This window comes from Lynx canadensis, chromosome B4 (assembly GCF_007474595.2).
Source record: "Lynx canadensis isolate LIC74 chromosome B4, mLynCan4.pri.v2, whole genome shotgun sequence".
In the NCBI taxonomy this organism is placed as follows: domain Eukaryota; kingdom Metazoa; phylum Chordata; class Mammalia; order Carnivora; family Felidae; genus Lynx; species Lynx canadensis.
Window position 1 is genome coordinate 77,770,965 of NC_044309.1, and position 17,326 is coordinate 77,788,290.

At 43.6% G+C, this 17,326-nt stretch overlaps 1 protein-coding gene across 3 annotated transcripts in view; it reads left to right on the plus strand.

Annotated features, from left to right (window-relative positions):
* The window catches only part of SCN8A (sodium voltage-gated channel alpha subunit 8), a 122,260-nt gene that overhangs the window by 45,855 nt on the left and 59,079 nt on the right, over window positions 1-17,326 (plus strand). For 2 of the 3 annotated variants that reach the window (XM_032593975.1, XM_032593974.1), the window contains exons 9-11: window positions 1,361-1,567; window positions 2,451-2,744; window positions 13,920-14,282. In XM_032593975.1, the coding sequence (XP_032449866.1) occupies window positions 1,361-1,567; window positions 2,451-2,744; window positions 13,920-14,282 (864 nt within the window). Of the gene's footprint in view, window positions 1-1,360; window positions 1,568-2,450; window positions 2,745-13,919; window positions 14,316-17,326 lie in introns of all 3 variants that reach the window. The other variant, XM_032593976.1, reaches the window with a different exon arrangement.

A 17,326-nucleotide genomic window follows, 5' to 3' on the forward strand; every position in this document is an offset into this window, starting at 1 on the left:
CTAAGGGTCTTCCAGCTTGGAAATTCCGTGATAATTCATTGTTTTCTATTTGACTCTGGTGTTTGGTGATGCCAGTTCAAGAGTAAGAGATATGTCTCCTTCAGGCCTGAAGGAATGTCTCGAAGGGAAGCTTCTTTTTTCTTTTTAATTTTTTTAATGTTTATTTATTTTTGAGAGTGAGAGAGCCAGAGTGCAAGCAGAGGAGGGGCAGAGAGAGAGGGAGACACAGAATCTGAAGCAGCTTCAGGCTGTGAGCCATCAACACAGAGCCCCACAGGGGACTCAAACCCACGAACCATGAGATCATGACCTGAGCCGAAGTTGGACACTTAACTGACTGAGCCACCCAGGCACCCCTTGAAGGGAATCTTCCAATTCAGATCCCGTAGGACAGCTTAGAGTTCTCTCAGGTTCAAATCTTTCTTGTGAAATATTTGTGGTTGATGCTAAGTTCTATTTACTATTTGTAGTTGAAAAGAATAACAATGGGGGCGTCTGGGTGGCTCAGTCAGTTAAGCGTCAGACTTCAGCTCAGGTCATGATCTCGCCAGTGAGAGTTCGAGCCCCACATTGGGCTCTATGCTGACACCTCAGAGACTGGAGCCTACTTCGAATTCTGTGTCTCCCTCTCTCTGCCCCTCCCCCGCCTCTCAAAAATAGATAAACGTTTAAAAAAAATTTTTTTAAATAATGATGAAAACTAAGTAAGAGTAAGTCGCATATACATAAACTAAAAAAGTGTTCTTTGACGTCCATTTGCTCACAGCTAGTGAAAGGACTAGTCCTAGGATCCTCTTTCCTACTGTTTTCTCCATTGTTATTTATGCCACATCTCTCTTTAAAAACCCACCCTATTGCAGAAGGAAAGGAAGGATGTCACTCAAGATGGGGACTTCCTATGACTTGGACCCGATCCCTAAGATGGAATTTATCTGTTAATGCTCTTTGAGGACCAATAGATAAATGAGCTGAAGTCTTGTATTCATTTCTTTATACTTGTTTTAGAATCAGCTAATGAAGGCAAATATAATTCTTAGCTCGGAGCATTTTTCCCTTTAAAAACAATCAAGTATTTTTCCATGAAGGGAGTATATCAGGAGTACTCGGAAAGGGAAGCGGACTTTTTCTGTCACAAGGCATTGGAGGTACTAGCGATATTTACTCTGAATTGAGGCTGGAGGAAGCCATTTGGCCACTGGGGATGCTAAGTACTCTGCAGTATTGAAGGCACACCGCACAACAAAGGACTGTTCTGTCAAAACTGCAGTGGTGCCCCTGCAGACGAACATTATCCCACGAGGTAGTTTCAGCCTGGTTCATTTGATGCATAGGACTCAGAAAATGGTCTTCGTCTTCACAGACCCTGCGAGCTGCTGGGAAAACGTACATGATCTTCTTCGTCTTGGTCATCTTTGTGGGTTCTTTCTATCTGGTGAACTTGATCTTGGCTGTGGTGGCCATGGCTTATGAAGAACAGAATCAGGCAACCCTGGAGGAAGCAGAGCAAAAAGAGGCTGAATTCAAAGCAATGTTGGAGCAACTGAAAAAGCAACAGGAAGAGGCACAGGTTGGTGATCGGTGCTTTGCGATATACAGTCCTTCCTGCCAGATCACTGTGACTAAGGCCCTATCTCATTGCCATTGCAGTTGATCTTTTTGAGGCACGTTGTCAAATAGAAGCCATTGATCTGATTAAAATAACCCAAGTGACAACCGCAGATGGCTGGCCCAATTATTCCATTTGTCTTAACGGCCAAATAGTTTGTTAACATGATCTCTACTTGAATTTCTCAGCTGTTTGGTGTTCAACTGCTAGGGTGGCTGGGCGGGGGAAGCAAGTGGCCAGAGCAGTATATATAGTGCTTCCTATAAGCATAGCCTTTTTGTTGAGGCCATCAGTAGGATCTCCTTCATACATTCTCTGCGATCATGAAAATATTGGTTGTAACTGAAAAGAAGATACAGGTAAAGGAGTAAAATAAAATTTGAAAACCAGTCTAGTGATCCCACCACCCTAACGCTTTGCTTTCTGATTCTTGTCCAAACATACATGCGTTTTTACACCGTTGGGCCCATAATGTGTATAATTTGGTTTCTTAGCATTCATTTTCAGAGTTGTCCAGAAGAAATCTTTTGGTACCAAGAAGGCGGCCACGTTCTTGTCAGAGATACTTCAGAGAATAAATCCCTGAGTTCCTCCCCCTGGTTTCTGCTCTGATTACACAGTGTGTGCCACAGTGTGTGTGGCTGTGTGCCACAATACAGATCAACCAGAAAATGGAGATAGCCAAGTCCTGGCCGCAGTCTCCTCTCTGGGCTGGTTCGCCCTCCTCCTTTTTCCCTGCTTCCCCTATCCGTGGGAAAGGAAATGAACTGCCCTGATTGCTTGGCTCCTTGCAGCTCCAGTTAACTGCTTCTGACTGGCCTGTCACTGTGGCTCCCCCCTCCAGGCGGCAGCGATGGCCACCTCTGCCGGCACGGTCTCAGAAGATGCCATAGAGGAAGAAGGTGAAGAAGGGGTAGGCTCTCCTCGGAGCTCCTCTGAAGTATCCAAACTCAGCTCCAAGAGCGCCAAAGAAAGACGTAACAGGAGAAAGAAGAGGAAGCAGAAGGAGCTCTCCGAAGGAGAGGAAAAAGGGGATCCTGAAAAGGTCTTTAAGTCAGAGTCGGAAGACGGGATGAGGAGGAAGGGCTTTCGGCTGCCAGACAACAGAATAGGAAGGAAGTTTTCCATCATGAATCAGGTAAACTATTTGCACTGGGTCAAATAAGCCTAAGAAATCTCCTTTTCCTAATCTCACTTGATTCTCACATTCCCCCCTTTTGCTCTACATTTTCCAGCCCCTTCCCTGCGTCCTCAGGCCTGTCTCTCCATGGTCCGTACTATCCTCTAGAGGGAGCATTGTGGGCGTGTTACGGCTGTCCTCTGCTCCAGTCCTGCCCTCCCCTCTCTGCTCTGGGCCAGCCCTAGGACCGTGTGATCACCTCTGGCAGCCTTACTGCAGCCGTAAAGTCCCTTTCACACCAGTAGGCCTTCCATTCTACCCCTCTCCTTAAACGTTGGAACATCAGAATTTAGCTTTCAAACATCTCTGTTTAAGAATTGCATGTAATTGTAGGTTAAAGAAAAAAAGAGTCCTGAAACTCTAGGTCACCTTATTTGAGTGTGGCAAATTCTAGTAATTAATTATTCTAGATATATAATGTCATGCTGATAAATTAGCCTATGGTAGGGTAAAAGCCTCCAGTTGTACCCAACTTTGATAAATGGGGAAACTAAGAGAAAGAGAGAGGAGAGCACTTACGGGTAATTACTGAGCATTCTATTACTATAAATATCACCACATAACACCTATTTTTGGATTTCAAAGAACACCACCAAAATCCAATCCTGAGGCCATTAAATTCCCAATTTTAAGGAAATGCTAGAAAGTTAGTCCGGTATGAAATAGATGACAGTTACTGGTCTTCTGGCAGCGTACCCTGTGTCTTTGCTTGTTTCCGAGAGGTGACCATTGTGCCTCTCCCTAACACCTCTCCCCTCCCAGTTCAGCCTCTGCCAGTCCTGTTCACTTGATCACAGCAGAATCTCTCGTGTCCATCCCCCGCTTCCCATCTTATTAACTGTATCTTAGTTCACGTGTATTAGTCCGTTCTACCTCAGTTATATCCACTGCGGGTTTGTTTCCTCTGATCATTCTCCCTCTCCTTTATATTGTATATACTGTCAACAGAGCACTTCCTAAAACAGAGCTCTCATTATTCACCACCAAGCAGTTATGGAGTGCCTACCATGCATCAGGGATTATGCTGACTCCCAGAGATTCACGGTGATTAAAACACTGTCCCTCTCCTAAGGAACTTAACAGTGTAGTGGAGCGGCCACCAAAACTTATTTCTATAATACCATGGATGGTTCCATGTTTTTCCGTAATTGAAATAGGCTGGAATGTTTTAGAGGTCACGGGATGTACCGCAACGTGGAGGTTTGGCAAAGACTTTCTCGGGAAGGTAAATAAAGGATAAACAGGAATTAGGTAATGTGTGTGTGTGTGTGTGTGTGTGTGTGTGTGTGTGTGTGTGTGTGTGGATGAGGGAGTAATAGGGCAGAAGAAAGGACATTCCAGGTGGGGAAGAAAAGTATGTTCCAGTTTAGACACCCTATAACCAAGTAGAGAGGTCTTTTAGACACACAGATAATCAAATGACATCTTTGGGAAGAGGTCCTGAGCCGAGACCTGGTGACTGGAACCGTGAGACTTGATGAGGTGCTCAAAGAGGTTGTGTCAGGTGAAGGAACAGTGGGCTAGGGGCTCCACCTCTGATGTTCATGGGCATCGCAGATGGAGCTCATGAAGAAAAACAAATGAACAGTCATGAGAGGTGCTGAGAGGACCAGTTCAGTGAAACCAGGAGAGCACAAAGATTGGAGAAAGCAGGCGAGTGGTCAGTGGATTGAAAGTTAACAGAAATGCTTCATGAGATCAGAATTGGAAATAAGCACTGGATTTGGCAATATAAGTCACTGAGCACTTTAAAGACACACTTCAGTCCAGGGTAAGGATGGATGCCATATTAAGTGAGAACTGGAGACAATGAGTGTAGACATCTCATAAAAGCTTCTTGAAAGCTATGGGTGGAAGGTAAGTATTTTTTTTAATCTGCAGTGGGGGAGCCCAGAAGAAGGGGAAGTAGAGGTCGAAAACGGAGTCGAATAGAAAAGAAACTGGAGCACAGTCTTGGAAGACGTGAAACTAGATAGAGTCTCTAACAGGAAGGGGCTACCTTTTACCCGAAAATGTCAGGACATGCGGGTGTGGATAAGTTTGTAGATAGGGAGTAGGAAGTTGAAGAAGATGACACTGGAATGTCTGTAGTTTGCAGTAACGTAGGAAATTCAAAGTCCTATTGAAGGGAATGAGAGGTTGAGTTTAAAGTTTATTTATTTTCAAGAGAGAGTATGCACACAAACAGGGGAGGGGCAGAGAGAGGGGCACTCTCAGCACGGAACCCGACTTGGGGCACGAACCTATGAACCGTGAGATCATGACCTGGACCCAGGAGATCATGACCTGAGCTGAGATCAAGAGTCAGATGCTTAACCAATTGAGCCACCCAGGCGCCCCAAGAGGTTGAGTTTAAAGAAATGAGAGGGGTGTTTAAAGAAAATATTGACAGTGTAGAATAGTTATTACAAAGAATAGGAGAGGAAATTACCCTAAACAGATTCAGTCTATTTACCAACCAAGTGCCAGCCCCTAGTTGGAAATTATAGTGCTCCCCGCTCCTGGCCTTTTCAATCCCAGTCACTGTGCCCTGTCAGCCGCCCTGCACTTAGGCCAGAATGAACTACTAGATGCTTCTCATCTACGAGGTTTGTTTCCTACCCTCAGATTTGCTCCAGGAACCCCCTCTCTAAGATGCCCTATTTTTCTTGCTCTCAGTGTCCACATCATACTTCCTCTTCACATCCTTCTCTCAAAAAACCTTCCCAGCCCTCCCCGACTCCACACCTCAGTGGGGATTACCATTTTATCTTTCCATTATGTTTCCTACGTATCTCTTTATGTGTTGCTTTTTACTCCTACTATTCTTTCCTCTCTTAGATAAAGTGCTAAAGGCAAGGCATGCATATGGCTAGTGTTCAGATATTTGTTGGACAGATGAATGGGGGACTTTTATAAATCTGATTTCACCCCTTCTGGGACTTCTTTGTGGCCTAGTGCCATCTCGGTCTCACCTTCACCTCACCTTTCTCCTAGTTCTGCCTCTTTTGGGGAAAAGTATGATTGCAGCTTCATTGTAATCCAACCCTTGTCTTGAGAGTCATCACTGAGCTGGTTAATGAATACCTTAGTGCTGTTATTGAATGGTCTCTGATTAATCTATTGGCTTTAGCACAGAGTTGCACTGATTGCTCCCTAGCTCAAAAAATAGAACTGGGCTTCTGAAATGTCCTGCTTTGCATGAAAACGTTCACTTCCTCTAATTTCCCCATCTGAAAAAAAATTGTAGATTCCTAGAGGCCGTGGCTGTCTGCCAAGACTTGCTTAGAAACCCTACATGGAAGTAATAGTCTTTGTCCCAGGACTCTTCTGCAGTTTCTCTGATTTTATCTGGAAGAAAGACTAAAACTGAGGCCTAGAGTCGTTAACTTATCTAAGGTTATATGGCTAGTAGGTGTTTCAGTCAAGATTTGAACCAGGTCCTTTGGACCACAGAGCTTGTATTCCTGTACATGACCATGTGCAGCCACTCCCTCCCCACTCACCTCCACACATCTATGGTCATCTCTTCTGTTGGCCCACCAGTGAACATGGCTTCAGTTCAGTTTCCTGTGTTGCCAGATCTGTAGAGAGCCCTTAAGACATCTACCCACCCAATCTCCTACTCATTTCTCTATAAAATTACTGCTCTGGTTTTAGGGCTTAGGACAGTTTATAAATACTAAGTTGAATTCAATTTTGCACAGTGTTTTAATTTTTCTATTACAGTATTCCTCAAGCTTTTTGGTCTTAAGACCCCTTGATATTCTTTTTTTTTTTTTTTTTTTTTTTTTTTTTTTTTTTAGAGAGAGAAAAAGAGTGAGGGATAGAGGGAGAGGGAGAGAATAAAATCCTAAGCAGGCTCTATGCCCAGTGTGGAACCCCATATCTGGCTCAATCTTAGACCCCAGGATCTTGACCTGAGCTACACTTGATCTTAGCCAAAAGGTTGAGAAGTGATTGACCTGAGCTGAAATCAAGAGTTGGATGCTTAACTGACTGAGCCACCCAGCTGCCCCTAGGCCCCCTTAATATTCTTAAAAATTGAAGACCTCAAACTGCTTTTTTTAAGTGTGCTTTTAATCTATATTAGAAATTAAGAAATTTAATAATTAAATATCTACAATATGTAATTTAATAATTACTATTAAATTAAGAACTTTAAAAATATTAAACATGTTTATTTACTGATTTACCTAAAAATAATAATGATAGGGGCGCCTGGCTGGCTCAATTGATAGAGCATGTGACTCTTGATCTTGGGGTTGTGAGTTCCAGTCCTACACTGGGTGTAGAGATTACTTAAAAAAAAAATAGGGGCGCTTGGGTGGCTCAATGGGTTGCACATCCAACTTCAGCTCAGGTCATGTCTCACAGTTCATGGGTTTGAGCTCCCCGTCAGGCTCTGTGCTGACAGTTTGGAGCCTGGAGCCTGCTTCTGATTGTGTGTCTCCCTCTCTTTGCCCCTCCCGCCCCCCCACACCTCTCTCTCTCTCTCTCTCTCAGAAATAGATAAACATTAAAAAAAAGGATATGTTAAAAAAAATTTGGGGGGTTGACATATTTGAAGGAAATCTAGTTTCGTATGGATGTAATTAGAAAAGGGATGGGGCACCTGGGTGGCTCAGTTGGTTGAGTGTCTGACTTCGGCTCAGGTCATGATCTCGCTGTCTGTGAGTTCTAGCCCCGAGTTGGGCTCTGTGCTGATAGCTCAGAGCCTGGAACCTCCTTCAGATTCTGTGTCTCCCCTCTCTCTGCCCCTCCCATGCTCATGATCTCTCTCTGTCTCTCAATAATAAATAAATGTTAAAAAAAATTAAAAAAAAAAAAAGAAAAAGAAAAGGGAGGAATAGGGGTGCCAGCGTAGTTCAGTCGGTTAAGTGTCCGACTTCAGCTCAGGTTATGATCTCACAGTTCATAGGTTCGAGCCCCATGTTGGTCTCTCTGTTGTCGGCACAGAGCCTGGAGTCTGCTTCGGGCCCTCTGTCCCCCTCTCTCTCTGTCCTTCCCCTTCTCACTCACTCTCTCAAAGATAAACAGTTTTTTGGGGCGCCTGGGTGGCGCAGTCGGTTAAGCGTCCGACTTCAGCCAGGTCACGATCTCGCAGTCCGCGAGTTCGAGCCCCGCGTCAGGCTCTGGGCTGATGGCTCGGAGCCTGGAGCCTGTTTCCGATTCTGTGTCTCCCTCTCTCTCTGCCCCTCCCCCGTTCATGCTCTGTCTCTCTCTGTCCCAAAAATAAATAAACGTTGAAAAAAAAAAAATTAAAAAAAAAAATTTTTAAAGATAAACAGTTTTTAAAAATGAGAAAAAAAGGTGGAAAATTTAAAAGCCTTTTCAGATAATTATGAATATTCATCTTTGATGCTATTCCAAAACTCAGCGCAATTATTGTTTTTTCAGTGATTAGTTGCAGTATAGAATTTGAAACTGTAAGTCTGTTACATTAAAATCCTTTGCTGTATTTATCACCATAGATCATTAACTCATGAGTGATTAGTAGCATCATGCATTGATCATTTAGGGAATATCTGTTCATTGAGTTACACACATCTTCCAAGTACTGCCACACACAAGTTTTAAAAAATCACATACATTATTATCACTAACAGCTCATAAGAAAAGTCTAAATACTGTGAAACTGTCATGCTTCCAGAGTCCACTCAATACTTGTGAGAAAATGAAAGTGATAAAGGAAGATATGATCTTAGTATTGTTATGAAATAGTTTTGACCTCTTGATCCCCCTTAAGAGGGTCACAGGACCCCCAGGAGTCCCTATACCACACTTTAAGAACGAGCTGTTTTTCACTGCTTTCTCCTCTAGGGTTTTGATGGTTTCCTGTCTCACATTCAGGTCCTTTATCCATTTTGAGTTTATTTTGGTGAATGGTGTAAGAAAGTGGTCTAGTTTCATCCTTCTGCATGTTGCTGCCCAGTTCTCCCAGCACCGTTTGTTAGAGAGACTGTCTTTTTTCCATTGGATAGTCTTTCCTACTTTGTCAAAGATGAGTTGGCCATACTTTTGTGGGTCCAGTTCTGGAAAAAGTGAAATATGGCATGGACATAGAACATTTAAATCAGTAACTTATCACATCCTAAGGATCCCAGTCATTGTTAAGCCTGGTCCCAACAGACAGCTGGCATGGATACCCTAAAATCCTCAGTTTTTCCATGGGATATGAGGGCCACCTCCTCAAATCGAGAACACCCCATAGCCATTCTGCCGAGCAAACACCTAGACCTAAGGTAGTATTTCTAGTGAACTGTGATGTGTGATGCTCCTGGTCGGTGGACAAGAAAGATTTTGAAAACAGAAGAAAGGTAAGGCCCACCCATTTCATAAAGTAGCCTGGATCCTGGGAGTTAATAGAGCCAAGAGTCCTGGGTCATCACTGCAACCCTCTAGCCCAGGGAAACTGAGACCGGTGACAGGCTGGGCTGGCTACCCTCAGGATGTATCTCCTTAGAGAATGGGCTAGAGCAGGATTGAATATTGGGTTCTCTTTTCCCCTTCCACATTTATTACCATCAGCTGTTTTGCCAAGAATGGAACAGGGAACTAAACAGTAAGACATAAATTATTTTCTTTTAGTGTGTACTGTCTCGGGATCCTGATTTCTATGTGTTTGTAGGTCACTAAATTGATCATTATCTTATCACTTTCCTACTGGTTAAGAATAGATCTCCTGTAGTATATATTTCCTACTAGGCTGCAAGGTTTGAGAGGACAGGGACCATGCTATATGTCTTCTTTACAACTGTATCCACATCACTTAGTACACAATAGGTATTTAATGATCATTCGTCGAAGAAATGAAACCTCTTTCCTAATGTGGAGACCTAATGTACCGTGTAGTGTGAGCAAAATCACAGATTTAGTCCAGGGAAGCTTGCTATGAGAAGCGAAGCAGTGACCCAGTGCAGGTGTGGGATAATGCTAAGGTGTGGGTGGCTAATTTACAGTATACAACCTAAGTACCTGTTCATTAAATTAAGCACTGCACCTACGATGTACAAAGCACACCAAGAGATACAAAGATGAATCAGGCAGTGTGACCCTCTGAAGAGCTTGTAGTTCGTCAAAAAGGAGAGCTAGGGGCGCCTGGGTGGCCCTGTCGGTGGAGTGTCCGACTCTTGATGTCGGCTCAGGTTGTGAACCCAGGGTCGCGGGATTGAGCCCCGCATTGGGCTCCGTGCTGAGCATGGAGCCTGCTTAAGATTCTCTCCCTCTCTCCCTCTGCCCTTCCTCCATTTGCATGCGCACTCCCTCTAAAAATTAAAAAAAGGGAGAGAGACAGAGAGAGAGAGAGAGAGAGAGAGCTAAAAGCATATATACAAAGAACTGTAGCAAAAAGTAGAGCGCAAGTACTGTGAAAGAGAGGCTCCATGCTGTTGAAGGGTGAAGGAAGTTTGTTGAGGAAGAAGGTGAAGGGCTGGACCATGGACAGTAGAGAGAATCTCCACAGCTGGAGGTATAGAAAATAAAGACCTGGAAGCAGCGTGGCTCAATGGTAAGGTATGTGAAGGGAAAGGGTAAAAGATAAAATGGAAAAAGTAAATTAGAGTCAAAGCTGGGAGGATTGATGAAATTAAGTGTGAACATGGGATTTAACAAAGGAGCCCAAGAGTTCTGGCCTTATTTCTCTCCAGTGAGCCTTACAAGGAGATACATACGCCGAAGACACTGTTTGTCAACATCTAACACAGAACCTCAGAGTTCTGTGTTCCACTGAACTGAACATGTGGGTAGAAGCTCAAAGATATTTCCCATCGCTCCCTCAATCCAATCTTGGGATCCTACTGTAGTACTTATGGTTTTTACTTTCTGTATTTTATGATGCTTTGACATTTTAGGAGCCTTGCTAGCTGGGGAGAGACTGCCCCTCCCAGTGCAGACTTAATTCCTGGACACTGAACAACTTGCCTGGGAGTGTGCCTTTCATATGCAAATGGATCAATCCAAACCCTCATCCCCAACTTTATCTAAAGCTCACATGCCAAGATATACCACACCAGTGTCGCCCCTGCCCTAAATCACTCCAAGGGCCAGGCATTGGGCAGCTAGGACCAGTCCTGTAGCCCAGAGCCTATTGAAATTATTCAAACTGCCCAATCCTGGACTTCTCAGATGTGCCTGCTCTGCCTCACCTGTTCCTGCCAGGGAGACCACCATCCAGGCTCTGAACCATGCTTTTCCCTTGCTCTTCTGCCTCCTAACTGACCCTGCTACCTCCCCAGGAGGCCCTGCATGGCATGGCATGGCGTGGCATGCCCCCTTCTCGTGGGAGCTGTGACTAATAGACTCTTCCAAAGGCAGTTGTCTCTATGTCTGTCACCTTACCGTTTTTCATTAGAACAAAATCATGTGTACAATAGGAAGGCACTGCCTTTGGCGTAGAACATTGCCCTGAGGTATAAAAATTGAGGGGCAGGGGGGATGCCAAACAAAGAGACAATGGAAAATATTTGGGTCTTTAAGTTTTCTTTAACCAAGGAAATTTAAATCCATTGTAAGTCTTTCTGAATTTATCTGTCTTATACTCAGGGCTGTTGAGGTGTTTTAAAATCAGGAATTGGGTGGATGTCACTGGGATATATATTACTACATTTATTTAAAAGGAAAAATAAGGTCTGGGGTGCCTAGGAAACTTAGTCGGTTAAGTGTCCGGCTCTTGGTTTTGGCTCAGATCATAATCTCACGTTTGTGGGTTCAAGCCCGGCATTGGGCTCTGTGCTGACGGCATGGAGCCTGCTTGGGATTCTGTCTCCCTCTTTCTCTGCCCCTCCCCTGCTCGCTCTCTCAAAAATAAATGGATAAACATTTAAAAAAATTTTTTTAATTTTAAAATGGAAAAATAAGGTCATAATTTTCAAATTAAAAAAAACTCTGGGTTGGTCAAGTGGTTTGACAGTAAGGACTGGCTTGTATCATATAGTGGATATTTTTATAAATGAAACAGGCTAAATCTGTGGCTTTAAGGTTTTGATGAAAATATCTTGAAGGCATGTGATAAGATAAAATTATGTTATTAAAAAACTAATGTTGGAAAAATTAATGTTGGCAGTGATAATATTGAAAGTAATGATACTTTGATTATTCCACCTTTTTCTTTTGGGTTAGATAAGGTTCCTTTAAGAAAAAGAATAACCCCTGTAAGAGTAACCCATATAATTATTAATAAAAACTTAAGCCTTTTTTGGTATCCTCAGAAAACAAGACATGGAATATTTCTAACAACTAGGTAACAAATTTGGCAAGTTGGTTGGTTTATAGTTCTTTGCTTCCAATAAAGTTGAAAGACTACCTAATTTGACTGTCAGCTGATTAAGATAAATTTTGCTAACAGCTTACTATGTGATTTTGGCATATAATTTGTAAGGAGTTCAAAGAATTGAGTGACATTGCTACAATAAAATTCTTCTGTTCCCAGATACTATTTGTGTGAATAAGGTTTTTGAGCTCTTAAAATCTAATATTAGAAAGGGAAGGGAGGGTTGATGTTGAGCCATGTTTGATTCTAGTAATAAATAATACAAATATTTCAACCCCCAAAACACCAATTTTAAAAACTCATTAGGAGATACATTTTAATAAAATACCCTTTTTAAGCTTAATAATTACTTATAAAATGTATATTTATGAGCTGTCAGCACAGAGCCCGACATGGGACTCAAACCCATGGACCGCGAGATCATGACCTGAGCTGAAGTTGGATGCTCAGCCGCTGAACCACCCAGGCGCCCTGTATTTATATATCTCAATCAATTTTATTAATAAGAATTATAATAAAAAATCCAGGAGAATTTTTTTATGTTTATTTCGAGAGAGAGAGTATATGCTAGGAGGGGAGGGGAAGAGAGAGAGGGGGAAATAGAGAAAGAATCCCAAGCAGGCTCCATGCTGCCAGAGCAGAGCTGGACTCTGGGCTCGAACTCACCAACTGTGAGATCATGACCTGAGCTGAAATCAAGAGTCAGATGTTTAACGTACTGAGCCACCCAGGTGCCCCAATCCAGGAGAATTTTTAAAAATTCTTAGAGACTCAGGATCACGGGAAAATTTTTAAATTTTAAGTACAGTTATTTATAATTTTTTGTTGCAGAAAGTATTCAAAGGTGATCAGTAAAATGCGGTAAAGCATAACAATATGCATTAGCACACAATTCTCTAGGGAATATGGAAGGGAAGTATGAGATGAAGGAGAAAAAGAAATGAGGAAAAATTTGTAAATGGTAAATAAAAGTTTCATTTCAAAATGTCAGCGCTGGGAATTATATAATTTACAAATATTTAAACTTGTGATAAAAAAAAAATGTTGACTTTAAAATGGAATAGGAGGAGAGCCCCTAGGTGGGTCAGTCAGTTAAGCATCTGACTCTTGATTTTGGCTCAGGTCATGATTTTAAAGATGATGGAATCAATCCCCACCTGCCCCCCCCACCTCCGCCCCCCCCCCCCCCCAGCACAGAGCCTGCTTGGGATTCTCTCTCTGCCCCTCCCCTGCTCACATTCTCTCTCTCTCTCTCTCTCTCTCTCTCTCTCTCTCTCTCTCTCTCTTTCTCTCTCTCAAAATAAATAAACTTTTAAGTTTAAAATGGAGTAGAAGGAAACATACATAATATTCAACTGAACAAAAGCTACTTCAAGACTATTGTTGGCATACTACTTACCTCCGGGGCATGTACTCATTGAGAGAATAGCACTTTTAATAATGATAGAGCACTTTTAAATTCTCTCCTTTTTGCCACGTGTGGCTTGGAGTCTAACTTGAGTAAAGGCACACTTCAGGTGAGCTCATAGTACTGCGAAATAGACACACCGATGTCTTTCCCCGTGGTTAGCTACATAGAGCACAGGGTAAAAGCATAGTTGTAATGCATGGGCAAACAGGAGTAGAATTTGTGTATGGCTACCTGCTCAAAGCCAGATGCATCTCAAGGGTATGGGGCAAGAAGTGAGTGATTATGGGTGTAGACAGTGGTATAAACGCAACCTCCAGAAGTGCTCTCTGGAAACAACGTGTGTTCTCATACCAGGAATGCAAGGGTAGGGCCGGGAGGGGGAGGCAAACCGCCCTTGCTGGGCCTGTCCGGGGTCAGCCTCCCGTCTCACGCCGTCTCTTGTGTGTGTGTCTCTCTCTCCCCGCCCCTGCAGTCACTGCTCAGCATCCCGGGCTCGCCGTTCCTCTCCCGCCACAACAGCAAAAGCAGCATCTTCAGCTTCCGAGGGCCTGGGCGGTTCCGCGACCCGGGCTCGGAGAACGAGTTCGCGGACGACGAGCACAGCACGGTGGAGGAGAGCGAGGGCCGCCGGGACTCGCTCTTCATCCCGATCCGGGCCCGCGAGCGCCGCAGCAGCTACAGCGGCTACAGCGGCTACAGCCAGGGCAGCCGCTCGTCGCGCATCTTCCCCAGCCTGCGGCGCAGCGTCAAGCGCAACAGCACGGTCGACTGCAACGGCGTGGTGTCCCTCATCGGCGGCCCCGGCTCCCACATCGGCGGGCGGCTCCTGCCAGAGGTGAAAATAGATAAGGCAGCTACCGATGACAGTGTAAGGAAGTAAACACATAGACCGAGGCTAGGCATGGCAGTCTTTCCCGCGCCCTCCTCTCTTCTCTCCGGTCCGGCCGCTCGCTCCCACGCGCTGTCCCCACTCTCTCGACTCCTGCCCCCACTGCCCCCCACCGTTTCTGTCTTCTCCCACCTGCTTTGTTTCTGTTGTTCTCTTCCGCCCCTCCTTCTCCCTTTTACTTTATTCCCTGCTCTGTCTCCCCCCACCCATCCCCTCCCTCCTTGTTTCGGACTACTGCCCTTCCCCATCCCCTCTTGGCTTTACTTTACCTCTTTCTCTCCATCTTTGCAAGTCTCTGTCAGCCTACCTGTATTCCTTCCCCCGCCCCCACCCCCCCCACCTGCTTTGACTGAATGCCTCTGGCCAGCGGATCCTGCCCGGATGGAATGAGAATGGCATCCTGCCACCACCAATGACCAAGTCTGAGCCGGTTTGGAACCACCATCGCTTCTCTCCCTCCCATGTCCTCTCCTTATAGGGAAACAGCCTGGAATTTAAAGCTTTTATCTTTCTATTAAAAAACAAAACAAAACAAAACAGCAATATAGTTCAGAATAATTTTCCAAGTCTCCTCTGTAAGAATGAGGTGTGATTTTTCCAAAGAGGAATGTGCATACATGATGCTGTCGGCAGGAGGTTCGCACCGGGGAGAACCAGGCAAGGAGAGGTTAGGGAAGCCAGTGCAGAACTGGAGCTAGACATTCAAAAGCATTTGAAATGGAAAGAAATCAAAGGAGGGGGAAAGTGGGAGGTTGGGGCAAGAACACATGGTGCATGGGGGAGGAAGAAAAAGGGAAGCAAAGGATGAATTTTAAATGTAATCAAATGTCAGGCTCTGGAGGAGCTGCATATAATAGCTTCAGAAAATCACTTGTCGAGGGGTTTGGATAATGGCTCCCCTCTTTGGGAAAAGCCATCTCCTAACATTCCTTTAAATTCTAAGCTGTTTATACCTTCTTTCTAGTTTTAAATTCTTATAACCTCAGCGATCCCAATCCTCTGTACCTCTAACTCCTTAACCTCCCTCAGTCCTTCCTTAGCTGGCATAGACTCCTTGAGATGGCATGCCAGTCCATCTTGTCCTAACACTTCAGTTTCCTCTAACACAGCACGGAGACAGCCGGTCCTTTAATTAGCATGATGCATGTGTGGAGGAAAAGTGGACAAAGTGGAATTATCCACAGTGATCTGTTTTTAACGTTTCTGGATGCCTGTTGACCGTACAGATAAAAATTCAAAAAGCAGTTAGGATGTGTTTGACACTGTCTTTTCTCTCCTGCCTTTTCATTTCATAGTAAAATAACTGCCCGTGCTACACACACACACACACACACACACACACACACACACACGTTTGTATAGCTCTTTAGAAGTGACAAGTTACTTTTACATTCATTATTTAATTTGCTCTGAATAAAAATTCTATAAGGCTGGCAAAGTGGAGCTCATTATCCCTGGTTTTAGACGGGGGGTAGTTTCAGAGAATTTGGGCTGCTTAAGGTCACATAGCTCATTATTGATAGAGCCAGAGTCTTAGGGAAAACTCAATCTTCCATTTCTCAGTTCATTTTAGTGTCTTCTCTGTATAGCCACATGGCCATTTTTCTTCAAGAAAACTCTTTATTTAACATCAACTATGGTAGGAACAATAATAATAACAAACAGTGGTTCCAAAATTCCCCCAAAACCAGGTAGTTGGCCAAAATAAATACTATAGACGTGATTATCTTTACTTTAAATGTAATTTTTGATTGTCCCTAATTCTATATCTAGACGTAAATATTTACAGTCTGTTATTAGACAGTTACATTATCTGAAAAAAACAAGGTAATGTGTCAACAGATAACAAGGGTTGTGTCAGCATGGACAGTACAGTTCTGGCAACTCAAATATTAAAAACCAAATTTATTTCTGATATCCTGGCTTTTTTTTTTTTTTAATATTTAAGCCAAATCATACATCTTGCTTTTTTGTTGAAAAGCAGGTATAGAAAAGGTATCCAGGAAGGAGGAGATTGAACTTCAAGCTGAAGGCACATGAGCAGATTTGGGGGTTTTGTTTTTGGTTTTCTGGCAGCTTCTGTTAGACTGTGTGGGAAAAAAACTTGAGAGGCAGTTGAGCAGATGGCTGTGGAAGCAAGGCTCTGTGCACTGCCTTACGTTGTGGCCTCCACAGAGTGCTGCCTTTGGAGTTTTGGGGGGCCTGCACCCTCCACCCCCTGTAGGCCCTTAGGAGATTCTTTGCTGTGGTCCCAAGCGATGATGGTGACAGATTTGAGGATTCCCAAGGCCAGGAGGGCAGATCCCAAAGAGGCAGGAAGATAAGATAGGCACGACTATTTCATTCCCAAAGGCTTCATAACCAGGAAAAGCTGTATTGTTAGAAGCCATAAAGAAGTGCTTCTCAGCTGTTGATGGCGTGGGGATATGTGTAAGTTATAATAATAGGCCAAAAAGACACAATAAAACAAACCCAGACTGCATAGACCGCGTGTGGTATGATATCAGATCTATAGAAAGACAAACTACACACAGAAAGAGGATGACTAATCAGAAGTTGCCTTTAGGAGGGGAAATTATCGGTGGCTTTTTTTTCCCTTACTCTTTTGTGTTCTTTACGGCTTTCTACAATGACATAATAATTATAGCTACCATATGGGTTCTTGCTATAGTATGCTAAGCACTTAAATATATGCACGATCTCATTTAATTCTTACAACCATCCTATTTGGTAGGTGGCTTTATCCTATTAAACAGATGAGGTTCAAAGCCTTAGTGACTCGTGGCAGTGGAGCTTGAACCAAGGTCTTCCTGATGCCAATGAGACCTTCCTGGCCACTTAAATATTAGCTCCTTTGGGAAGTGGGAAAAAAAAAAAAAAAACATTTATCATTTATCTTAGAGGAATGCAATATATTACTAGTGTTGTATGCAGCCCAGGCCACATGAGCAACAAATACCTCCTTAGGCTAAGATGTAGCAATTCTTACT